The 26,555-nt window shown below is 45.9% G+C and overlaps 1 protein-coding gene across 2 annotated transcripts in view; it reads right to left on the reverse strand.

The window, feature by feature from the left end:
• The window catches only part of TTYH3 (tweety family member 3), a 113,860-nt gene that overhangs the window by 13,885 nt on the left and 73,420 nt on the right, over positions 1 to 26,555 (reverse strand). For both annotated transcript variants that reach the window (XM_075899611.2, XM_075899612.2), the window contains exons 6-13: positions 22,812 to 22,884; positions 20,743 to 20,818; positions 11,862 to 11,917; positions 10,561 to 10,653; positions 10,337 to 10,429; positions 9,083 to 9,219; positions 1,623 to 1,799; positions 633 to 708 (exon numbers count right to left, since the gene is read on the reverse strand). In XM_075899611.2, coding sequence (XP_075755726.1) covers positions 633 to 708; positions 1,623 to 1,799; positions 9,083 to 9,219; positions 10,337 to 10,429; positions 10,561 to 10,653; positions 11,862 to 11,917; positions 20,743 to 20,818; positions 22,812 to 22,884 — 781 coding nt within the window. The remainder of the gene's footprint in view (positions 1 to 632; positions 709 to 1,622; positions 1,800 to 9,082; positions 9,220 to 10,336; positions 10,430 to 10,560; positions 10,654 to 11,861; positions 11,918 to 20,742; positions 20,819 to 22,811; positions 22,885 to 26,555) is intronic.

Raw genomic sequence — 26,555 nt, forward strand, 5'->3', positions numbered from 1 at the left:
GCTCCTGATTACCAAAGAACCTTCCATGAAAGATTTTTTCTTCTCTTTAGGAAATTAGATACAAAGACAACAATTCAAAGTTGTGAAACAAAAAACAAACTCCTTCAAAAATGCAAACTTCATCCTCTTGTTTTCACAGTGCAAATTAAGGAGAGAGATTCTGTAATACTGCTGGATTTACTGGCTCATCAGTTTTTCCAAACTTAAGGACCAAGCCTGCAAACAGTAACTGTGTGAGGGACAGCCACCTCACTGAAATCATACAAAAGTAACTCACAAGCTTAAGCGATGGCAGGATGCGTCCAGAGAACTATTAGCTCAAACTTAATATGAAAAATGTTCACACATACATTAGTTCTGGGGGAATTCTGTAATTGTTGCATTTGGAGCCATCGTAAAATTGCAGAATTCCTCCAGGAATTAGTACATGCCCCAAGTAGCATACTGGGCTTTTATTCTCAATGGCAGCTTAGACACAGCTTGCCTGCTAAGTTTTCCACCGTTTACGAAACAGAACTTCTGCCTTGAGCTGCACAGTCAACTCCTTCTGAAATACATGGGAGTGGCATGTGCATCTCTCCAACGCAGAACTCCATCTGAGATGGGGCAGAGAAGCAGTCAAAAGGACTTACTGAGGGAGGTGGAGACTCCCGGCCAATCAGAGGCGTGTTCTCACAGCGAGGGTTCTGGAAGTTTGCATTCTGGCTCCTATAAAAGGAAAATATGAATAGTGAGAGAGGGACACATGGCACACAAAATTCTCCAGCACAGGGACTTGTGAAATGAGGAGATAGTGCCCTGCATTTGGGTTACCACCTCCCACAGATACTCTCCAGAATCATAATTCAATTCCTTGGAAAACTTTTCCTGCATACCAAAATGGGTCACATCCGCCTGGATCCATGCAATCCTAAAAAGGGTGCCTATCCATCTCAGAGAACCTGTGGCACTCTACATAAACAATTAAAATGAAGCCAGCCTTCTTTCCCAAAAGCGAACAGCCAGAATAAACATGGGTGAACCAATCCAACAGACAGGCCTTGCAGACAGACACTCTCAAGGAAGGAGTTCTCTAGAAGGGATACCTAAAAGCTTAGACTGCCCTGCATAAACTAAATAGCAAAGGCAGATGAGATCAACTGCCATGGGAGAACAGTCTAAAGCTGCTGTTATTGGATCTCCGCCCATTCAGGAGGCTTAAAACTTCTCTTGCAAAGCAGTTACTTCTGAACTGTCCCATCTAGGAACAAAGCTTTTAATGTAGTGACTGGTGACACTTAGTTCCCTTCTATAGGCAACATTGTAAATCCTCAAACATAGGGCAACAATATTTTCTAGTCATACACCCTGTGTAGTTATTTCTGTGAGGACAGAAACACTTGCCCTTGCTGGAAGTAAAAAAGATCACTAAGATCAAGTGATAAACAGAGCCTTTTATCACTCGGCCCCTCGGGATTATCACACTGCTGTTAGTAAGCTTGTTTGCTCTCCAGAGCAGCTGCTGCTGCTAAAAAAGTGTTTAAGTTATGCTGTGCAATTGACACCTGGAACTGACGTACAGAAAAGTAGCTTGAACAGAGACAACTACAACATGGTTCCTCTCCTCTCTCCTGGCTACTCACATGTACTCGGTGACAGGAGCATTGCTCACTGTGTGTGCTGCTGCTGGAATGCTGTTCTCACTGCCGTAGCTACTCCCACAGCTATAGAGGCTGGGCATGTGCACCCTGTACAGATTATCGTGGGTTTGTCTGTTCCCTTGAGCAGCAGATTCCTCCTCTCCATCATCATCCGAGCTCCTGTAGGAAAGAAAAGTTGCTCCTAATAGCCTAGAATTGTTATGTTAGTGGCGCCTGCAAGAAACCAGAGCACATGGTAATCCCAGTAACCTTCTAATCCTCCTCCGCACATCCCCCCTAACAGCCAGTCACTGTGCACCTCAATATGGCAGCATAGATACAGACCACAGCAAGCATCTCCTCCCCAGCCACCAGAGTGACTCAGACCTCCCACAAACGCCATCTGGACTCTGACTGCAACATCTTCCCCAGTATCCAAAAGTCCTTTCCACAGGGCTTAGCAGATCATGCAACTCAGCAGCTCCCCCAACCATATAAACAGGAGCATGAATACTCTCAAGAACACTCAGCGCTTGTTTAAATGGGGGTACCAGTTGCAGTATGAATCTTGGACTAGGTCTCCCTCAGAAACCATACTGAAGTTGCACTTCGCTGTCTATTTCTTGACTGGATTTCTAGAGGTCTTCATGGGACATACCATAAAAGAAGGTTGATTCTGCAGTAGTTCTACTCAAGGTCTTCAGTGGCACTTCATGGTCAACTCCTTTCAGAGTGGCTACAGAAAAGGTCCCTTTATTTCACTGTGTAAAAGGACAAACTTTTGGAAGCCAGTGCAGCAGGGTTTAATTTCTGTGGACTTAAGGTAGGAATGTAAAATCCCATTTAAAATGTTAACTGATTAAACGTCTAGTTGAACCGGTTAACCAGCTAGTGGTGCAGTGGGCCCAAACAGCACCACAGGCAGGGGGCTGCTCCGGTAGGGCCAGGCACCGGTTAACCCAATAAGCATGCCACTAAGCAAGGGGTAACAGGTTAACCCTTTACATTCCTAAATTAAGGCATCTTTTGCCTAAGCTATTTCTTCCTATCCTGAAGGACAAAGTCCTTGCTACTGTAAAGATCTGATTCTGATGTATTTGTCTGGACTACTGTTGTCTTGGAGTCAATGTTTATATCTATATCTTTGGGATTGTAGGATGAGACTTATCTAATATTTTGTGAATGGAAGCATTGATTTTATGAGAAACATGTACTTTATGAACTGAACTAGTCACTTTTTTCCAAAGGAGAACTGCACACAAAGCTCTAGTTAACAGTGGCATCCTCTTATTCAACAGATGTCTCAAGTGCAACAGCAAAATCTATGAATTTTAAACAAATATGTATTTTTGCTATTTTACTCTTATGCCCTGCAGAGCCCACCCCATCTTTGAAAGTGGTCTCTGAATTTTATTTCTTCCTAGACAACAAAATTGCCTTACAACTGGAATAACTCTGCTCTGTCTGTGCCAACCCATTGAACGAGTTTGCCCTGCACACCTTTATCACTGGTGATGATGCACATGGAAAAAACCCCACCACACAAGCAAACCACCTGAGAAGGAGAAAGACACTCTCCACATTTCCCTTGCACGCCAGAGCCTAGGGGGGCCCAGCCTAGTAGACTGTCTGCTCCAGTCCCATGGTGGGGCAGTGGGTGGGGGAAGGAAGGCTGGAGTGCCAGCACACAGGGTCCCCAATACAAGGGGACCCTCCAAGCCTCAGGGGCCAGATACAGGCAAGCTGGAGGCTTCTCATCTCTGGTTTAATTGGTTAACCGGTTAACTGGTAAGCCTTATAGCTGGTGGGAGCTGGAGAAGTCTCCCGCCTGTTGTAGGCAGGGGGCTGCTCAGGCCCCCCGTGGGGCTAATCATAGACAGGGGTTGCGCTGGCTGGGCTGGAGGAGCGTCTGTGGCAGGCTGAAGGCCCCACAGGTAGGGGCTGCTCTGACCGGGAAGCAGAGCAGCCCCTGCCTGCAGGGCACCCTGGCCTGCTGCAAGCAGGGACTGCTCTGGTGTCTCAGCCAGTGCAGTCCATGCCCAAGGAGAGAAGGGGTGCTCCAGCTGAGCTGGAGCATCTTAGAGATGTTAAATATCGGATAACTCAATAGTCGATTAACTTCATGAATTCTTATAGGTTACTCGACTATTCTAGAAGTCCCCGGGGGTGGGGCCAGCAGCCAGTATGCTCTGGCCACACACTCGAGGAGCTCCCTGCCATTCCATGCTACTGCCTCTGTATCAGAGGTAGCAGCATGGTGTGCCAGGTGGGAGCTGGTCCACGAGGGAAGCCATTTTAAAAACCAGCTACCTTTGAGGACTGGCTGCCTGTCACCCTGTGTTGCTGCCTCTGATAAAAAGGCAGCTGTGTGGGGTAGCAGCAGCCCATCTGGGAGGGAGTGAGAGGAAGACAGGGAGGCTGAGTTCCCAGACCCAGCACAAGCCAGAACTGAGCTGGGCTGCTTGCCCACCTAGCTCCTAATACACTTTAAATGCAGAGCTGCAGTGCTAGTAGGTCCTGGACCCAGCATGAGGCAGGACTGAGCCAGGCTGCTGGCCAGCCTGATAAAAAAAATTACGGGGGGGGGGGGGGGGGGGGGGGAGAAGAGAGCAGGGAAGAAGAGAGAGAAAGGAATGAGTGTAGTCTATAGCATTAACCTATAAGCTGTTGCTTATTGGTTAATCGACTACACTATTATATCCCTAGAGCATCTTCCCCCACTTGTCCCCCCCCCCCCTTTAATCTGTTACCCTGGTTAAACAATATGTTTAGCCAACTAGCCAGTTAAACAGGATTTTACATACCTCATCTGAACCCAACCTACATTGTTTTTCCTGGTGCTGTATTCCTCTCCCCACCCTGGCATTTAGCCCCACCCCTACGTAAAAAAAAAAAAATCTAAATCAAATTTATCAGGAGCAGACAGCATGAGCCTCCTGTGAGGGTGTTATGGAAGGATGATAATAGATATTACATAGCACTTTCCAAGAGAGATCTCTACTATTCTTGACGCATTTCAGATCCATGACTCGCAGATCCTGAGCCACTCAGTACAGCTTGTTATTAGGACATAAAGCAATGGGCATAAATTGCAGCAAGGGAGGTATAGGTTGGAAGTTAGAAAAACCTGCCTCACTGTCAGGGTGGTTAAACACTAGAATAAAATGCCTAGGGAGATTGGGGACTCTCCGACTCTGAAGATTTTTAAGAGCAGGTTAGACAGACAAACATCAGGTATCTTCTAGATGGTGCTTGATTCTTCCATGAGTGCAGGGGACTGGACTTTATGACCTCTCGAGGTTCCTTCCAGTTCTAGTATTCTAGGATTTTTGTTAGGTCACTGGAGATGGTTTCAGACAGTGCAGGTGTTTCTCAGGCATAGGTCAACAGTAGCTTATTCCTGAAACCAAGGCTTGTAATTCTGGACAAGCAGATGACAGCAACAGAGTTGGTTTAAGTCTCTTATAGAGACCATTATATCAAAAACCACATATGCCTGGAACATGTATCTTAATCCTTGAAATGTTTTTCTAAATATTTAGAACAATCATATCACACTGCTAGAGACAAGTTAAGATTTTATTCATTATAATCTACAACTCAGGATTATTTTTAGAAAAGTGTCTGAAAGGAAACACACTAGGCAGAAAGGAACCACGTCTCAAATCCAGACATCACATTTCCCACCAGCTGAACGCTGTACACATTACGTTAATGATGGCAAGCCCAAACTGACAGTCTCCTGCACAGCCTGCACCTTTCTTTAGCTTGGAAGAGCAGATTCAGATACATCATTGCCCATCCCTTGAACTGGGTGGCATGGAAATTTGAGCCATTGTAATATTTCATCACTGTTTCACCTCTAATTAACCAACCCTTTCCCCCAGGTCTTGACAGTGGAACTTATTAACAATGAGTAGCCCTGTCACACACTAGAGACTAACTATATAAGTATCATGAGCTTTTGTGGGCAAAACCCACTTCTTCAGATGAGCTTAAATATATATATTTGTTAGTCTCTAAGGGTACATCTACACTGCACGCTTATTTTAAAACAGCACGTTGACACTGCAGGGAAGCCTCAAAATTAGTCCAAGGCAGATTTCCCTAAAGTAGACATTAGATCTCAATTTAGAGACCTAGGAAGTACTGGGGAGGAATAACTTAGAATGGCCCTGGTAAGGGACTATTTCAAAATAGCAGCAGTGGAGCATCTATACATGCCTTATTTCGAAATAGCTGTTTTGGGATAGGTGTTATTCCTTGTAGAATGAGGCTTACAGATTTTGGAATAAGCTGCCCATTATTTCGAATTTATTTCTAAACAGAATGGCTGTGTAGATGCTCACATTATTTCTAAATAATGCTAGTTCTCTCAAAATAATGGCACAGTGTAGACACACCCCCTGGGACCATGGAACTACTTGTTTTTAAAGTTACAGATTAACACAGCTACCCCTCATGCAGCAGAGCTTACTGTTAAGACTATACAAGTCAGGATGAGATAAAGCACCTTTGCATGGATGGATAGTGGGTAGTCAAATTAATGAATGTTTCCTATCAATATTGGCTAGGAGGTGGACCAAACAGAATGACTTCTCCAACCTCTAGGATACAGGACGAGTTATCCCACCTCATCTTGTCAGCTGCCAGTACTTCCAGTATCACAAGGTGACAGTGAAGTTTTACTAAAGGAAATATAGGGTATGCCTCCTCCACTTATCCGTGAGGGAAGCCACTTCCTGAAACAAGTGTTAGAGTAAATATACCAGCTTGATATGTAGCTCTGTTTTTGCTGCTGAATATGGAAAGAGCATCAAAATCCCCAATAGTTTTCTGAAGAGATATATGGATACAATTTCCAAAGTGTTTTTTGGTAGGAAGAGCAGCTAGGGTTGCCAGGTGTCTGGTTTTGAACCGGACAGTCCAGTATTTGAGCTCTCTGTTCGGGAAACAAATTGAGAAAATATAAATGTCCAGTATTTTCCTAAATAGGATGCAACGTAGACTGTGATATAGTGTCAAGTGTGCCCGGTATTTTTGTTAAAAGCATCTGGCAACCCTATGAGCAGCTTTCGCCGCCACAGGAAATCTTCCTGATATTGGATTGCCTCCAGTTCTGTACACTGAGCCTAGGACATTCTTGAAAATCACCTAATATTTAGAGCAGTGTTTTTTTCAACAGGTAAAGGAAAAGCTAAAAATCCAATGCAACTGTGGCGGGTTATGAGGGTGCGAGCTCCGCACCCCGCCACTCCCCCACGTCCCGGGACGGGGCCGGTGGAGTGGGGGTGGGGCTCCGCGAACCCGCCGCCTCCGGGAGTCTAGTTGGCCCTGGATTCGGGGTCCGTAAGTGTGCGGGGGCCGGGTGCGATCACCCCTTGCCCTGTATGGGCCAAGGGGGTTCGGCGGACCCGGCCCGGTGCCTTCCCGGGCGGCCCCCGGCCAGGGCTCTTGAGCCGTCCCTCTTGTCTCAGTCTCTCTCTCTCTCTCTCGTTCTCTCTCGGGGAGGGGTAGTGTGCCAGGCTATTACAGCCTCGGGGACCTCCTCCGAGGTAGGGGGTGTGGGGAGTGGGGGGACCCGGGCCCGCCCTCACCACCGGGTCCCAGCCCGAGGCCCTAAGTGGGGTGGGTGCTTTAAAGCGATCCCCCCACAGCAGGCGGGGCAGCCGCCCGAAACTCACCTGCCCACGGGCGCCAGAACGGTCCCACCTCAGGCTCCTTCCACTCCCCCTCCGCTGGCCCCCCTGGCCGGCGCAACGTCAAATCACTCACCCCGTCACAGACGCCGTGCCCATCCCAAGGCAAGCCGCCAGCTGCCTGCGTCATCCTTCCTCGTCGCCCGGAGGGCTGGGTGCTTGGCGCTCCGGGAAGCCAGGATGGCTGCCCTCTTGTTCCCCCCCTCCTGAGCATCTCCTCGCCCTGATTATAGTCGCGGGCGAGTGACGTCTGGGGCATAAGCCCCGCCTCCTCCGGGGCTCTCCGATCCAGCCCCGGCGCGCCCATGGCTCCGCCCCGTGACGCGAATCGCGGCGCCCTGATCAGGCATCTTTCCGCAGCCCGGAACTTCCCCCAGCGCGCGCCCGGCCCCGCTCTCTGCCGTGGCGGGGGCCGGCAGCGCAGCGCCGGGCGACTTTCTGCCGCTTGCGGCGGCCGCTTCCTGCTCAGGGAGGAGGATTCTTCCCCCGCCCCTAGTGCGGACCCCGCTGGGTCCATCACACAACATGTTATGATAATAGAATCATAGAACTGGAAGGGATTTCAAGAGGTCATCAAGTACAATCCTCCTGCATTCATGGCAAGCATCATCTAAGACAAAGCTGGACAAACACTGGCCTCTGGGCTGGATCCAGTCCACCAGAATTAGTCCCTGGCGGGCCCCCACTGCTTTATTTACGTGCGCCTTCACAGGCATCAGACGATCATAGCTCGTTAGCTGCAGGTAGTTGTTTCAGAGGCACAGGTAAATATAGAAATGGGGGCCCGCCAGGGACTAATCCTGGTGGACCATCATTGACCACCCTGATCTAAGACCATCCATGACAGGTGTTTGTCTAGTCTGCTTTAAAAAAAAAATCTCCAACAATGGAAATTCCACAACCTCTCTAGGTCATTTATTCCAGCACTTAACCACCCTGACAGTTAGGTAGTTTCTCCCAATGTCCAACATAAACCTGCCTTGCTGCAATGTAAGCCCATTGGTTCTTGTCCTATCCTTAGAAATTAAAGGAGAACAATGTTTCTACCTCCACCTTGTAACAACCTTTTAGATACTTGGAAGCTGGTATCCTGCCCCCTTCTCAGTCTTCCATTGTGCAGCAATCAACGCAATAACTGGCCCTAACTGATAAACCAATACATCTTGGTCTTGCCTTTAAACACCACCACAATGTAGCCGTTAGAAACGGCAACAGGTCTCTGATCCAGCTAGTGTCTCAAAAGGGATGTACTTTTTATTTGGCCATCTCATTAGAGTGAGGGCCATATCTTGCTCACAGGAGCCATGCAGTTCAAATCCCATTTACTTCAGTGGAATTGGGAGAGTAATATGAGCATGATTTGATCCTCATATGTCTCCCTCAGTATTAGGACCCCGCCCCAATGTCCTCCAAAGACATGCAAAGACAGACAACAGGTATTTTATAGAGGCAATGTACAGTTTAGGTACTGCTGTCCTCTATCACCCTAGATCTATATTAATCAGTAACTCAGGATAAACAAAAAAAAAAATCTCACTTCACCATGTTAAATATTCTGTTGTGTCTATAGACAGAATTACATAGTCCCGATTTAAAATTCACCAAGTTAAGGCTAACAAATCTGCCTTACTTTTGGCCTGTTTTAAAACATCCTACCGCTCCTGCTCCAAAGTAATGAATTCCACATGCTGATGGGCATGCCTTCATTAGGCAGCAGCTCTATAATACAACAGTGTGAGCTGTCTATTTCATCCCACTGCATACCTTTTTTGCTGCCAAGTATGTGGGACGCTGCACACAATGGAACTGAACATGAGAGCAGTGACAAAGGAGAAGAGAACCAGGTAAATGAGCCCTTCCACTCCATCGTAGCAGAAGCCTGTCAGAGCCTGGACGTAATCCTAAAGGGAGAAATTAAGCAGAATCCCTTGGTTCGTCATAAAAAAGTAACCTTGCAAATTCTGTATTCCAAATCCCACCACTTGCATTCCGATGCTCATAGTGAAGATCATGGAGCCAATGTACTTTGTTTGGTTTCACTAAACACAGGGCTAGTTTTTAAATGCTAACCAACATCCTTGTTTTTATGCAAGGCTTGATTCCGGAACACCAAGAGATGTACATTATATTCAAGGAAAAACAACAACAACCCCCCCACCCCCCCCCCCCACACTAGCAGGTAACAGGGTTAAAACGAATAAAAGAAAGTTCTTCTTCACACAGTGTGTACTCAACCTGTGGAACTCCTTGCCAGAGGAGGCTGTGAAGGCTAGGACTATAATAGAGTTTAAAGAGAAGCTGAATAAATTCATGGAGGTTAGGTCCATAAAAGGCTATTGGCCAGGGGATAAAATGGTGTCCTTGGCCTCTGTTTGTCAGAGGCTGGAGAGGGATGGCAGCAGACAAATCACTTGATCATTGTCTTCGGTCCACCCTCTCTGGGGCACCTGGTGTTGGCCACTGTCAGTAGACAGGATACTGGGCTAGATGGACCTTTGGTCTGACCCAGTACGGCCGTTCTTATGTTCACTACAAAGTAAGTCTGCCTGTCCCAATAAATCTCAATATTCATGAAATCAGCAGTAGTCAATTTCTAGTGCTACAGCTCTTGTACCCACTTCAGCTGTGCACAGATAGGCGTGGATTATAAATTTAACTGTACATTTTGACAAAGTCACAATTTGCTCACCAACCTGGAGATCTTGCTCCACAGCTATGAAGTATTATAGCTATGAAAGGCATCGGACCCAGAGCTGGATTAAGCTTTGGTACGTGAAGCCTCAGAGCTTCAACTTGCAGAAGCACAAAAGTTCACCAGTTTCCTAACCTGCCACTTACCCCAACAGAGATTTTCTTCCGAAGAGAGCAGAGCAACAAAGCCAGACAAAGGGCCTGCTGTAATTTGGCACCCTAGAGACCTTTGCACCCTGACTCTCAAGGAGTGCAACCCTGAGGCTCTGTTTCCATATGTTCAGATAGAATATCTGTCTGCTCCAGACACTGATCAATCACACTCACCAAATGCAGACTGCGACAGTCTACCAATGCAGTCAGGTGCTGCAAATTGATCTCGGTAGAGTTTAGAACCTCCTGTATCCGAGTAAGGTACTCCTGTAAGCAACAAGGTGGATATTAGTAGAACAAAAGGGCTTTGCAAGAGCTGGTTTAGGGCCTCATGTTGAGGGGACACAGCCTTTACTCATCCAATGCTTTCAGAAGATGAAGTTCAAGATGTGTGTTACCTTGGAGGTAGGGTACTCTTTGACGGCTGATCTGAGGAGCTCCAACACATCATCCTGCATTTCCACCAAGGCTTTGTGACTACCTGACAGTTTCTATTAAAAAAGAAAAACAAAGATGGTCAGGGCAAGCCGGGATGTGCATAAGAGTTCCTTGGCAATACTAGCTCCCAAGTACTGAGATATGGACATACCTGATGATGCAGGGTAAGTGTCAGATTAATGGGGAAAAAAAAGTTCCACTCAAGTTCCAACTATAATCCTAAACTCCTCCCACAAATAGCAGCTGGATTTTTCTGTTAAAAATGATCACCAGGGAAATGGCTAATGCTTAGAGTTTTATCCATTAATACTCCACTAAGAGGTCCAAGGCAAGTTTACTATTCTCAGGAGCATGCTAATTACATAGATATGCAGTACAACCAAAAGTGTACCTTATGGCATCAGACCACATTTTAGGGCTCATTACAGAGACACAAGTTACAAAATGCCTTTTAAAAAGTATGTTTAAATTCTACAGAAACAGAGGGAGCCTGCAGAGAAGTATCAATACTAGGATACGTGTAGTAAACAAAAGATGACAATGTTGCTCAAGGAACAATAAAAGGAATAAACGAACATCAATACAAATTGATCCTGAGAGTCCCCAATAGGCTTAATAAGGATATATATTACATACAGGAATCACTCCTTCCTCCACTGAAATGCAATCACTTCCGGAGTAGAACACCATAGTTCAACAATGCAAAGCAGTACTGCCCAACAATAAGAAGCGAACAGTGAACCCAATAGAGACTGCAGGAGATTTTAGGCAGGCAGAATGTAGTTACCCAAACTGCACTTTGTTCGGATCCCCAAGATTAATATGTCTGCTCTTAGTGGAAAAAGTGCCAGAAGCAACGAATGAAGCTACAAACCTGACCACATCTCATCAGAAAGGCTGAACTTCCAATCTCCTTAGATCAGGTCCACAGCATAGAGAACCTCTTATTGCACCAATACCATTCCTCACAGCACCTGGAAGGTGCCCCATTCAAATACGAGCCTGCTTCCCTTTGGAGAGCTGGTGAGATCATAGCCAGAGATGGCAGAACTACTGGCCAAAAACTAGAACCAACCACTGGAGCTGAAAGTCTTCTCCTTTTACCAAAGGAGGGGTGCCTCGGGGGGAGGGGGGGAAGCCATAGTGTTTAGACAAAGCTAACAATCTTGCAACCCACTCTAGGACCAATTTATCTGATTTAAATCCAGCCCCACTGAAATGCAGTTTGTAAAAACAGAAAGGTGAGAGCTAAGATACTCACATGCTGAAATGGGTTTGGATATCCAGCATTACAGGTAAGATAATAGCGTAGGGTATCTATTGAGACAAAGACAAATAGAATAAATCAGGTTTTATTTATTTTCCCCCCCACTTTGAGCCTTCTTATGCCTGCTGCAAGGGAAAATTTAATTCTAATAGCATTACTACTGATATGCTGTGAGAGGCAAAGTCTAAGCAGAACCACTTTCTTCCCTCCTTGCTGTGTGATGGAGCATGGAAGACACTGAAGAAGGGAAGTTGGCTGCATTCTAGAATAAAGGAACACCATTCTAAAAGTTGACCCTATGGCTTTTTCCATCCCATCAAAGCAACTGGGACTTTTCCATGGAAGCAGGAAAGTGAGCTATGATAGCCAAACTACAAATGCTGAGTAGAAACAATATCAGCCACCATACTCAGTGGCACTCAAAACAGGACACTAGGTTGGAGTCCAAGATTTTATTTCCAGGGGAGCTGACAGCATCCGTGGGCCCCCCAGGCAAGGTTTGGAAGGGCTCCAATGGCAATTTTAAAAGGGCTTACCAGTTTAAGGGATGAAAAAGTTAGTACATGCACATCCAGGACTCCAGTAGGCTATTCTTGATGAAGGCACAGAGGATTTTTGTAAGATGGCTATTTGTCTCCACCTCTCCCATCCTAACAGAATAATTTTTAAGGTGTTTGTAGATCTCAGCCCCTCTCCAGCATTCATTCTGGAGATCTCTCTTGCCTTGTCCCAGAATGGAAATTAGTTCAGAATGGCCAGGAATAGCACAGACAACTCCTTCCCCCCCACAAAAATAATCAGGGAATTTTGCAGATTGATCTTTTTCCTACACACAACAAAGACTCATTAAGAAGTGCTTCCCCGCCCCCCAACTACTTACTACTCACTGTGGGGCTCAGAAGGAACGACAGACAGGAAAAACTGTGAGAGGGAGCCAACAAGTAAGGGGAACAGGCCTACTCCTGCTGCACTCACCATCAATATTGTATGCACCTTTCATCATGCCTGCATGCACACTGGGACTGAGCGGTACAACACAGCTTGTCAGCGCCTGGATGCTGGCAATGGAACCTGACAGCTGTTATTTATAATTCATTAGCCTACTATGGGACTGCTTCTACCAGCTGCTCCATTTCGTCCCATTGAATTTCGCTTTGGGACGACTTATCCACAGCTCAGCCGAGCCATTAAACAGCAATTAGTCAAAACTGGGCAAATAATAGGAGTGTGCGCTACTGAATGGACTCTGCACACACTTGCAATCAGAAGGGACTGTTTATTCTAGGCCTACATTAGCAGACGGGCTTTTCTGGAGCAGGAATATCATATGTAGCCCATAGTGCTCCCAAGCAGGGGTGGGAGGGGGGAGGAGAGGAGACAGTACAGTGACAAGATGAAAAAGCACCAAGTTGCACAGAACCCTTCCCGCCATGCACAGGAAGCTTCGCTTGGCAAACAAATCTGAAAGCTTCCTGGTAATATCTTGGAAACTGCGGGCAGGGCATCCAAATTTACTGGCTACAACTCACATGAGTACTAGAGCTCTGCTCAGAAGTAAGTCTCTTTCCCATCCTCCTCAATTTCTGGAATGTGTCAGCCTAACTACTAGCTCTTGCTTTGATATTAAGGCATTAGAACAGACCTTTTTTGGCCACTGACCCATGGAAAACAAAAATCAGTCAGGGCTGCACAAAAATTAGAAACAAATTAAACACACAAAACAAACCCCATCAGAAACAGGAAGACTCCCCCATATTCCACCTCGCATATCAAAACTTAAGGGGACGCAGGCTAGATTTTGTAGGCCCCACTATGATCTGGAGTGGGGCCAAAAATTAGTTTAGTGTGTGAGAGAGCTACTAGGAAGCAGATTTAGCGTTTGGGGTCTGGGAGGATAGGAGGGTGCAGGGGAGGGCTGAGCAGGAGATACAGATTGGATCTCCCAAACCTGGGACTCCCTCATCCAGCAATATCCATGGTACAGCAGGACCATGGGTGTTTCTGAACTAGAGAGTCCTGGCTGGGAGCACGAGGGCTAGAGTCAGGGTAGTACAGGGTGCCAGGGCCACAGCAGCACGGCAGCGGGGAGGTAAGGTGATCTGGGGAGCCAGTAGCAGGGGGAACACCTCTGGTCCAGCAAATCCCCTTGTTTGGGACTGGTGAGGTCCAACCTGTAGGATGCAGGAGTGGAGGGTGTGTGGGGGGAGGAAGGGGAAGAGTTTGGGTTGGAGGGGGCCCATAGGGCTGGGGCATTAGTGCCAGCTGTCTGATGCTGGGGAGAAGAGCCACCGAGCCCTTAGGGACCAGATCCAGGCAAGCTGGGGGCCAGATTCGACTCCTGGGCCATAGATTCTAGTGTGGAGTGGGGAACCTATTTTAGGTGAGATTTCTAAACAGCCAATCATTTCTCTGACAGACTGTAGGAGTAGATTCTTTACTGCACTAAGCACAGTTCTGCAGCATGGAAGAAGCGGGGAAGCCTGCCAGGAAGCCAGCTGTAGCTCCCCAGTGCAAGTTGGAGCACCTGCGTGAAACTATGACACTTGCATAAGCTCCCTAAAAGTCACCCCACACTAGCCAAGGGCAGACACTGAAGTGCTCTGCTCCTGCTACACCCTCTCTCATTCTCCTCACATATCCAGCAACCCCACGTGGGTGGCTAACGTATAAGGTAACTGCACCCCCCCCCCACCCTGCTCTACGCGAGTGTCCAGATGAAATTGAGATGTGAACATTTCCTTTAAGATTGCCATAAGAGACCATATCTAAAAAAAGGCCAGATGAAGACAGGCAGCAGATGCAATAGCCACTCACTTGCTGCCTTTCAGAGTACAGATGCCTGTGGAATGGTAGCCCCACCTGCCCTCTGTCACTTCTCATTCCTTGCCTCCACCCCCCACCCCTGTGGCCACCTCTGCCTGCCACATCCCAGCCTCTGGCAAGCACCAAGGGGCATCCTGGGGCAGCCAATGTCCCTCCCTCAAGATTTTGTATTTGTTCTGGTTGGGCAGATGGATACTCAGCTGGGGGAGGGGCAGACAACCTAAACAGTGGGGGCTCAGTGCAGGAGGCTGTGGAGAGAAGGAACTCTGCCAACAGCAGGTGGGCAGAGGTTTTGCTGGGGAGGGGGCTGAGTAGTGGAGGTATATGAGCAGTAGGGACCTAGGAGAGGAGATGGTGCATGGGCACGGCGCCAGGAGGAAGGCCAAGGGGGATGGAGCCACAGTCTGGGCAGCTTCTTGCACTAGGGTCAGCCTCCCCAGACGTGGGAGGCATGTCTCGCCTACGGGAAGGAAGCCTGCCCAGAAACTAGCACCATGGAGGCGGAGGGTTCTACTTGGTATTTTTCCGAGAGCGTAAGCAGGCACGCACGCAGGGTGAATGCAGCGTAAGTACGTAATAGGGATGTAAAATCCTGGTTAATCAGTTAACTGGTTAAATATTAGATTAGGCTAATGTCTAACCAGTTAACCAACTAAGTGGGACCCAGCTGGAGACTGCTCCAGCCCAGCAGGATAGTCCCCAGCCTGTAGGGCTCCCACTTCCAGCCCTGTACTGGGGCTGTCCTGGCTTCCAGCCCTCACCAGAGCAGCCCATGCCTGCAGGTCACCTGGGTTACCCATGGACAGAGACTACTATGGACGAGAGCAGCCCGTCTGCGGTAGGCAGGCAGCTGCTCGAGCCCCCACCAGTTATCCAGAACCAGTAAGCATTCTGCATTTAGGGTGATGCTTACAGATTACCTTAACCTTCCACACTGCTAGTAAGCAAGCTGAGTAACAGCTTCTGTTGCCTCCTGCATTCAGTGAAGCAGGACTTGGTCTATTCCTTATAAACAAACAAGGTTGTGTCAGAGAAAATACCAGACTCTCTCATCAACTTATTCCCAACCAGAACATCCCCAGTTTGACTAGTTGCTCTGGTCAAGAATTCTCCACTGACATCCGTCCAGAACACAGCCCTCCAATTCTGTCAACTGCCATAAGCATTTTGATGGCAATTTCATCTGCTCTCAAAAGTCATCCTTCCAACCCTTCAGGGAACAGGTTCAGCTTAGTTTTATCCTTTCAGCCTGAAATACTACAGGCCAAGCTCTGAAATCTGGAGTTGGTTTTTGAAACTGGCCTTTAAGCAGTCTCCAGGAGAAAGGTCATACTTGCAGCTGCTTGTGCCTGCTGCTGCTAGCAGCAATCCTCCTGACCCACTTTCGATGGGGAAAGGGAGTTAGAGACCAGAAATGAAGGGACCAATCGGATAAAAGCATCAATTTGAAATTCTCCCAATTTCTGCACGTCTTTCCTAGAAAGGCAACTGCAACTGGCTACCAGGAACAAAGTCCGTTTCATCTGCTAGAATCTGCTTCTCACTTCTGCAAACATAGAAGCCTTACAGCTCATAATTTTATAGTATGATGGCACTGAATGCCAGCAGAACTGCAGAATGCTCTTTGGGAGTATGCCTCAAACCCACAGGGAATCTTGTACGCTAGAATGGCTAAAGAGTAAGCAGCATGGACAGTTTACAAAAGATTGCTATAATTTAGGGGTTTTTTTTGTTTTGTTTTTTTTAAGTAGAGCCCCACCTCAGCCTAACTGGCTTGCCATAAACCTGTGACTTCAGTCATTCCTCTTAACTGGTCTCTGAGCTTCACACACAGTGCTCAAAGAGATCCTGCTAAGAGGTGGCACTGTTTAGTTAAGTTTCAGTGGTGATAATTAAAATAGGAGAAAAGTAGCATTCTTCCCATGGTAACCATACTACCTGAGTGTAGGGTCACAGTCCCAATTGGTGTCCAATTTCCTCAGAAATAGACACTGACAGGAAAGGCAGGTTTCACATGGTATTTATATAGCTTTCAGATAGAGCATTTCAACTGCACTTAAACAGGGGAGGGGAGGAAGCAAGAAGTCAAACTTTTGGTTAAAAAAAGACTAGCCAATGTGATTGCTGCTTGACTTATCCTTAAAAAGCTCCAGATTATTAGCAGTTCTGTGAAACCACGAAGTGGGATCTGGGTTCTAAACTTGGTGAATTTAATATCGCCGGGGGGGGGGGGGGGGGGGAGAGAGAAACCCATCCAAATTGATCGAGTTGGGTCTTCACAGAGCTCTATGAACCCCACACAAATACCAGTAGTAGCCACAAAGTGCACAGCACCTTCTGTCTACATATTACAACCCTTACCGAGAGCATCTACCTCCATGCGCCACAGGAGAGTTTAATTTCTTTGAGATTGCCATCTTAGCTGGCCTCTGACGATTTTTGCAACATGAACATCTGCCCGCTAGTAAGTGAGGAAAGCCAAATTCACTTGACATTGGCGACTTCATCCTTGAACAGCCAGATATTAACAGCTTTCAGACACTGCCAAGCTTGACTGAATTTGAGGTGAAAAGCTCCATTATCCATCCCCTCAGCAATGCAGTCCCTCAGATAAGCTAGTCTGTTCCAGATGCAGCGTGCCAGTAAGAGGTAATCTGGAGATAGATTTGCTTTTTTGGCTAAACAGATTATGCCTTTTTATTTAATGTGATTGAATAAATGATTGGGTAAGAACACAACTGAGAAAGCGAACAAGGCTAAAAGATGGCCATTTGCTTTGAAAATAAACGTGTTGTCTACAGTATCACTTTTTGATCACAAAAAGGGATGATCCAGTCAGTATTCAAGTCCATTGGTGTTCTCTCAATTAATGAATACCAAATGAGCCAGACACACACACAAAAGCCTCTCAAAGTGGTTATGTTTCTCTCCTCCAAGACCTTTGCATTAAGAATCCTGATCTATTTTGCAGCAGTAAATAAACAGTCATCTTTACAGCTCAAGAGTGGGGACAACAGTGATGCGTTTAATCAGATTATTTCCAGTGCTGTTAGTTCTGCTTAGATTTGAAACCTGATGAAAATACTGATGAACACACACAGAAGCAGTTTTAGTCCTGCTGCCCAGCTTCTCCAAGAAAATGACTCTTCTAGAATGCTCCTGTAGTTGTTGCATCAAATAAATGAACCTGGGCTATGCAACTACATGGGAAATCTTGGACTTAACTGTTAGGTCAGCGGGGCAGGGGGACAACCTTCTTAGCCCTCTGACTGAAGGGGAAAAAGAGAGGAGGAGGGGGGAGGTTGCGTGGCATTACCAAAAAACTCTGCTTAAATTTAGATGAGACACTAAGTTCCAAGAAAAGAACCGCGTCCAGACATCAGCCAAAGAGATGGCGATTCAAGGGCAAATGCTGGTAACTGTGAGGGAGAAGGAAAACAAAACAAAACAAAAAAGCTCACAGGGATCCAGAGCTTCCTTCCTCCTCAGACAAATAGGGTGCAAATATTCAAGACATGTGAACAAAATAAGGGAGATTATGAACTTAACCTTTCTGTTGGAAAACCATGTACCTAGCATGGTTAGGAATAATGCAGAACAGTCTCTAGGAAGACTAGAGAATCTTTTCCTAGTTGGTGTTCTAGCATTCTGTATACAGTTGACGTCACTGCTTAAGCAAGAAAAAGCTAATGACCAAATTAAATCGCCTCCCATGAGTGTGTATAGAACAGGCCACACTGCTAACTACCACCTGATGGCAAAGCCAGTAGTTCCTATTGCCTTCAATGTTCCATTTTGACCTTTCAATTAGTCTTACAGAGTCTTCAGAATTGCTAAGCTAAACTTCTAGTTGTTAGTGGCAGCAGAAGGTATCCATTTTGTTGGGCCTGCTGCTCCTATCAAGGAAGGGAAACAGCTTCAAAACAGCAGGAGGAAAATTAACAGGCTCCGGCCAGGCGAAGGAGGAACATACTACTAGGTGCCTACCCTGTGGGAGAGTTTCCTTGTTTATTTAGAATTATTTTCACTGTTATCAATGTGCTATGTCACTAGTTCATAGCACTGTACCCACGCTGTAATTATACCAGTTGACTCCGTGAACAGTCAGGAATAGAAGTTTCCTCTGTCTACCCATTTGTCACCTTTAGTGAAGATGAAGAGCAGCTGGCTAGTGTTTGAAGTCAGCCTTCAACAGTGGTAATTCTCATTTTTCACAGGCATGGATCACTGCAAAGAAATGAAGTAATGCAACGAGTAGCAAAAGAGTTCACTACAATTACAGGGTTCCTCCCATAGTTAAGACCTCTGTAAACAAAGGATCTGGAATCCCTTCCTTCCTTCCTTTCCCAGGAGTTTTCGATCAATAAGGCATTCCAAGATGGAAACTGGGGGGCTGGAACACTAGCAGACTATTTCACACAGTGTTTTACCTCCTTCCACAAACATTTCCTGTTTGCAATCTCTGAACCTCCAGCCAACAGCAGAGTAACATTTCTAACTTCCTATCAGTTTCACAGAACTCTGCTAAGAGAGATACAAAGCTGCAAGCCACATGCAGAAGGCTAGGACTGAGGTCTTCATACTTTTATCGAACTTCTTTTAAAAGTTTCATAACACAAAAACCCAAACAACATAGCTGTTAATATCTCCTTTTACAGCCAGTACCCTGTTCCTTAAAATTGTGTGTGACCATAAAACAGAGCTGGACTCAGAGCATAAGGCAGAAGTGTAAAATTGTTAGCCTGACCCTATGATACTCCAACAATTCTCAATTAACTCAAAAGAACCCTCTTCTTTAGGTTCCTATCAGAATCAAATACCAGCTGAATAGCCAGCTGCTGCTCCCCAGAGGCCCAAACAGCAATCAGTTCCTCTACCTCAAACTGAACTGCAGTTCTAAGCAACAATTTTACAAATCTAGACTTTTAGGTTCCAGCCTCAAATTGAAGGCACCACACTCATTTTATGATGCTCCTCAATCTATATGGGGAGTGAAATCCAAAAGCTATCAGAACTGCTGGCATAAAGTACTCCTTTGGAATGAGGGCATCATGGGGTTCTGCTGCTTGGTGTAATTAAAAAAAACAAAGGGGGGGGGGGCATGAGCTCTTGCTTCCCCTGGCTCTATGGAATTTATACAATGACCTCAAGTCAGGAAAAATCTTCATTTCAGAGACTACTCATGTGTTTTCAGGAAGATCTGCAGAATTTATTCGGTGGGAAAGCAGAGGTCAAAAAGATGACCCTGTTTACCTGACTGAACCCTTATTTAAAAAGCAGATGAGAACTAAAAGACAAGGAAAGCTGAATAAAAACGTTATTTTGTAAAACCAGGCTGCCAGTTGGACTATGTTCTATAGAACCCACACAAAGTCTTGCAAGGAGTCCAACACTATGTAAACATCACTTTAGCTAGAGAACATAACTATCCAAATGAACAAAATATTGGAAGGAATATTATTTTCATACTTCAGCTTGCAACGTGGTATGTCTGGTAAAATCCTCACATACATATGTAATTGCTTATAATACAAGATAAGCACACTAACTGGGACAATTCTGGTATAATAATGAGCACTGGAAAGTGAACAAAACCTGTGCTTAAGGGGTCAAAGTTAAACATGGCATTCCAGAGGATGAAGGAAATTTATACTACTCTCTGTTTTCAATTCAGCAGCCAAACAGACCAAAAAAAATTGCAATCTCCTTTAAAAAAAAGTATTGGATACTAGCTAGTTAAGAAACTGCAAAGAGAAGTCTAAACTCCAAATTCAGATTTTCTGCAGCTATGACTTCCCATTCACAGCAAAGAAAGAATTAAGACAATGAAAAAGGAGAGATCACTGAATAGGACTCTTGAGAGAGAAAATTCTTTGGGGAAAAAGTCATTGAGAGTCTTGGCATTTCACATCTTTAATTGAATCTGCTTTTCCCAGCATTTTATCTCCATTTCTAATACTAGTCCCTGACACTAGGCCGGCAGTGATACACGCTCATGCCAGCTTCTGTTACACAGCGTAGTATTGGAACCATTTACAATCCTAGTACTTACCAGTACTGAGTACTGCATGATCCTCTACCACTTTAGAGATGTAGACATCAGGATTCACACAGAAGTCACTGGAGCCCTAGCAAGTAAAGGGGGAAAAAAAAAAGTCAGCAACACAGCACAAAGGTTCAGTCATATCTGTCTCAGAGAATCTGTGGCTCTCAAGTTTGGAGATATTCCAGAAGCCAAGCCCCAGCAGTCATCCAATTTACTACCCTCCCTCTGAAAAGTGTTTCTATACATCCATCACCCAAGCCTTGGTGCAGAGTGGAGCTGGGATACTAGCTAGCAACCTGCATTATGGAGGTAGTTTCCTGAACCTGTTTCACATACAGTTTACCAGGATGGCTACTGAAAACCAGACACTGGGAGACATTTATTCATGTGCCCAATAAATCTACAGCGTAGGGCAGTGGTCTCCAACCTTTTTACACCCAAGATCACTTTTTAAATGTCAGGGCAAACCAAGATCTACTCTACTCCTTCCTTGAGGCCCAGCACTCCCCATTCTCCTCCTTTCCATCATTTACTGTCCCCAGCCTTTACGCACGTTCATTGGGTTGAGACAGGAGGTGCAGGCTCTGGGATGGGAACAAGAGGTTTGAGTGTGGGAAGGAGTGAAAGGTGCAAGCTCAGGGAGGGAATGTGGTTGCAGGAGGAGGTGGAGAAGGGGATGGTGGCTCGGGGGGGGCTCCAGGCTGGAGAGCGTTGGGGTCACGTGGAGGGTTGGGCTGATGAGCAAGCCGCAGGCTTGTGGCTGTGAGGGTGCAAGAATTTGGATTGGGATATGGGAGGGGCTCAGGGCACAGGTTTGTGGTGTATGGATGGTGCAGGAGTGCGGTGATGTGAGGAGCTCAGGGCAGGGGGTTCAGGTGTATCATGGGCTCAGGGTTGAGGTCTGTGCAGGGGTGCAGGAATATTATGATGCTGCAGCCAGATGCAGGCTTGGCCCCAATTGGGTTTGTTGGCCAGGTTTCATTTTTAAATAAAATATTATGTCCCAACACAAAATGTTTCAGCATGGTCTTTATTTATGGGAGATGGGGCAGGGAACCTGTTTTGGGTCAGGGGCCACTGACCCACAGAAAAATCAGTTGGGGACCACACAAGTGAGATGTATAAAAATCAACCCCTCCTAAACCCCCCAAGCCTCACTCATGTGGCCCCAATGGCGACACCTCACTCCCCTGGCACTCCAGCCCCATGGGGAGGGTAGGTAGGACTGAGGTTGTGGGCCTCAAGCTAGATGAACTTTTCTGGGGTTCCAGGGTTAGTGGATTTTGTGGGCCACCTTCACTCAGGTGGGGCCAAAAGTGAGGGATCCCGTGTACGGGACAAGGCTGCCAATGAGTGGGATATGGAGCAAGCTGGGGGTAGGTATCTGGCTAGGAGAGAGGGGGCAGGAGCAGGATGCTGGTGAGTTTGTCTAGGGAGGAGCAGCAGGGACCTGGTGGGGGTCTGACCAGGGAGAAGGGTGCTGGTGGGGGTCTGACCAGGGGGCAGGAGCAGGGTGCTGGTGGGGGACTGGCCAGAAGAAAAGGTGCAGAGGCAGCTTGGCCCGTACCCGGGGTGGGGGCATCCTCCAGGGATGAGGATCTCTGGGGCAGGATCTGCAAGCAGCACTGGAAGAAGTGCACATGCGGCTCCTTTAAGAAATCCAGCCGCTCTGGATCCTGTGCTGCTATCTTAACTACTCTCCCCTGCCTTCCCCAAGCATGGGGAAGGAAGGGAAGACAAGAAAGCATGCGTGTTGTTGTGGGCAGGGGAGGACTGTGTGCACACACTCTTGTATTTCTTTCATTCCCCATACTGCCTTCCTTCCTGCGGTGTGGAGAAGCGGGGCAGGGAAGTCTTGAGGCTCTGTGCCAGATCCAGCTCCGGATTTGGTGTGGAGCTGTGGGACTCCTCCCCCCAGGCTGCAGGAAGCCAGAGCTAGCTCATTGGGGGTAGGGTGGGGGAAGCAAGGAGGGGGCTGGGAACACTACCTCGCAATTGACTCACATGCCAATCACGATCAACTGGATGGTCACCATGGGCGTAGGGTGTGTGAAGGATGGATCAGAGCCACTTACCACTGCAACAGCCAGCTCCAGACCCAAGGATCCCCAACTGACAATTAGGGCAAGCACTCCTAGAAGACACACCCTGCAAAAGGAACAGGAGACAGACAGGTGGCTGATGCATTGGCTCCAATTCAAAACACCCAAATGATTTAACAAGGATTTCTTTGACATTCAAAAGCAATAATTAGTTTTCATTTGTGTAATTAGCAATGTGAAAGACAGTCAGTGTCTTGTACACAAACCCTACTTGGAATACAGAACTGTGCAAACCTGTACCATTTGATTGGAACCCCGGCCCACAGGTCTCACCTCTAGTTCTTAGCAGACAGCCTCTGCAAGGCCTCATTCAAGGACTGAATGTGAACGGAGACTAGACATGGCTCTTAGAAGCATACTAGCTAGGGGAAGTCTGTATTCCTGCCATCTGTGAGGAGAAGATTGCTACTTTTACATCCTTGTTTTCATGAGGTTCAGATTAACAAAATTTTAAAGTGTCTGAATTGCCAAAAGTAGAGGGGATACATGCGAGGGAGGCATTCCTCCAGGCATTTCCAGAATTACACACTAAAGGGCATGACTGGATCCCACAAAAAGCCCCTTTTTTTTACCCTTCATTACTGGTCATGACATCTGCTAGTGGAAGAAGAGAAGGGACAAAATAGGTTTACCAGGAAAGTTACTCCATGTTTTAAGGTTACATCCCCGCCTCCACAGAAGCTATTAGATTTTCAAATATTTCTTCCATCTACCTGTGCACTGCCCTTCATCTAACCTACTTAGACTCTTTTGCAGCACCATAGGTTTCTAAAGAGCAGTGGAAAAAGACATAGGAGACAACAGGCCTTTAAATACTGAGAATCCCAATAAAATTTCTGAAATAAGTTGTGCTGTCAGCAGACACTACTGGACAAGTTTTCAGTATGTTGCATGCTGCCATCCATAGGCAAGTCCCCTCAAAGGGAATTCTAAAATACATTCCTTATATCTAGTCTTGAAGTTCCGTCCCCAAACAAAGCCATGCAGCTAATGAGCTCCACCACAGACTAGAAACTGACTTGCTTTCCTGGTACTTGACACCAGAAAGCTAAAGAAAAACCCACCCAATGCACAGCTACCAGGCCACAACCCAGTCAGGAGACAGAGTTACACATCTGTTATACTCTAGATTCAGATTCCTAGGCCAGAAGAGATCTTCTAATCACGTGTAATCTCCTGTATAAACATAGGCCCTAGAACTTCCCCAAAATAATTGCTCTAAACGGTTTCATTTAGTAAAACATCCAACCTTGATTTTAAATGTGTCTCAGATAAAGACTCCAGCAGGATCCTGGGTAAATTGTTCCAATAGCTAAAAACTTAAGTGAAAGTTTACACTTTATAATGGCTAGAAGTTGAATCTAGACCAATTCAGTTTGGAAATAATGTCTTATAGGAACCCCGCATTATTCACGGATTTGTCAGTGTGCTGCACCACACCAGCTCAATATTCACAGTGCACGGCACTACCCCAGCCCAAGCACATGATGCAGCATGATGACGCTTTTTCAGTTGCGCTAGTAAAACAGTTCTATTCACTGAATTAGAGTAATATTCCAGTATTAACACACCCTTAACTATGGCATTAAAAGGAAAAGTGAGTGATGCAGACAGCAGGCAAGAAGCTAAATGGGGGGGGGGGGAAGAGAGTGATGACTAAGCCAGAAAGTTGAGTTATTGGAGAAGCTTGAGTGTTTATTATATTACTACATGTAGATATTAATCTATTACATCACTTTATACAGCAAATGGGGTTGTTTTGTGTGGGCAACACCCCTCACCCCTACAATTCGCAGATTTCACCATTCCCCTATAAATGGCAAGAGTCTCCTACATACCGCTCTCTGCTAGACTGAGGAGTCCATGATCAAATATTTGTCCCCATACAGGTATGCACAGGCTGTAATAAACCCTTTAATATTCTCTTTGTTAAGCTATGTACATTGAACTCTAAGGCACACTGTAGAATCCTCTTGCAAGAGACACTTTGACATATCCAAAAGCCAACCCATCAATTCTCTCCAGTTTAAGAGAAACTCAGACTCGCAGCTAATGTGATCAGTTTTTTGGCCAAAATGAAGTAGTTGAGATCTCCTAGCAGGCTGGAAGAGGAGCAGCTAATTACATTAACAGTACCATTTTAATCTGGGGAAGAGAGTGGGTAAAGACAAAAGGTGGCTTAAGTAATCAAAGTAGTCTACCAGTTATTTCAAAGGCCTCTGGTATCAACACAGTCTGTGTACACAAGTCAGAATATAATGGCCGTTTCATTTAAAAAAAAAGTAAGGGGGGCTGCTCATATTTGTGATTTACATTTTGACATACAATTGCCATTTAAGGTAAATTTAAAATCCTGATGATCCTAATGCACCGGGTAATAAACCAGAGAAGGGCTATATTAGTTTATTGTACTAACAGCTATAGCCCTGCAAATCCAGATATCTGCAGCTCATTTTTGCAGATACAAATTTTGGATCTAGAACCATGCAAATTTGCAAATATTTATGGATGATTTTTGCAGATGCGAAAACCAATTTTGTAACTGTACAGAGCTCTGACGACAGCAGAACCTCATCAATTCACAATAACTAGGAGACACAAAATAGATTATTGCATTTTGTTATTTATCAAATCAGTGCCAAATCTCCTCCCCCCCGCCTCCTCCCAAAAAACCCAAGGGAATTGCATAAAACCCCTATTTGGAGAAGTTTTGCTTTATGCATTGCATTATGTTAGGAATTTTATGTGGCATATTTCATAGAAGAAACAAAGGCTCAGCAATATAAAATTTCTGGATAGCACTCTACTACTCAGTTTGAGTTTTGTTCCACTTCTGGGCATAGTGGCTGTGAAAATCATCAGGTTTGTACATTAGCATTGTGACATTGTTAGGGAGCCTCTGTACACTTTGGCCGAACATGGCAATCTATTCACTATTGAGCATTTGGGGTCTTCATTGAAAAGGAGATCAGGAACTGTTTGGCTACAAGACCTACAACTGGCATTTCACCATCTTGCTTGACTGTAAAATATAGGTTCTTTATTCTGTGAACTTCCTTTGGAGAAATGCTTTCATTTCAAACTCTGGTTATAAAGAGTGAGTTTTCAATTTGAATTGCAGGTTTACCATCTGTGCATACATTTGTCATTTTGTCTCTTGTAACCTATCAGCTATGTAATAATCTTGCAGGAAACTAAAGGCTGAATAGACATTGCAATTGCTACCATGCTAGGGCATTGTGATGAAGACGGCCAAGAGGCCATCACATTTTCATGCTTATAAATACAGTGTGGTCTTAGCCAAATATGCACGATGAAAACTGTGTCAAGATGACGACCGAGGAATATTGGTTTTTTATACACACATCATGCCTAACATGGCAGAAATATCAGTAGTGGACAGGTGAATAAAGTTGACGCACAAAAATAGTTCTATCCTGACACCGCACAACTCCTGCTTTGCGCCAGTTTCAGGGGCTTTCACAAGTTTGAATAGTTTCATGTCTGCTAAAGTGCCACGGACAGAGGAAAGGTAACAACAAAGAAACACGCACACACGTGCTGGTAGTATATGGTTGGAGACTACATGCACAGTATTAATCACCAGGCTTAAATCCCTTGCCCACCAATATTCTGGAGCATCAGTGGAGTGAGTCTTCCTTTTAAAAAGCCATTTTAATTTCAAGTGGGGTGACAGTATTCTGCACTGCAGCTTTC

The sequence above is a fragment of the Pelodiscus sinensis genome, chromosome 15 (assembly GCF_052426305.1).
Source record: "Pelodiscus sinensis isolate ZL-2025 chromosome 15, ASM5242630v1, whole genome shotgun sequence".
Taxonomy (NCBI): Eukaryota; Metazoa; Chordata; order Testudines; family Trionychidae; genus Pelodiscus; species Pelodiscus sinensis.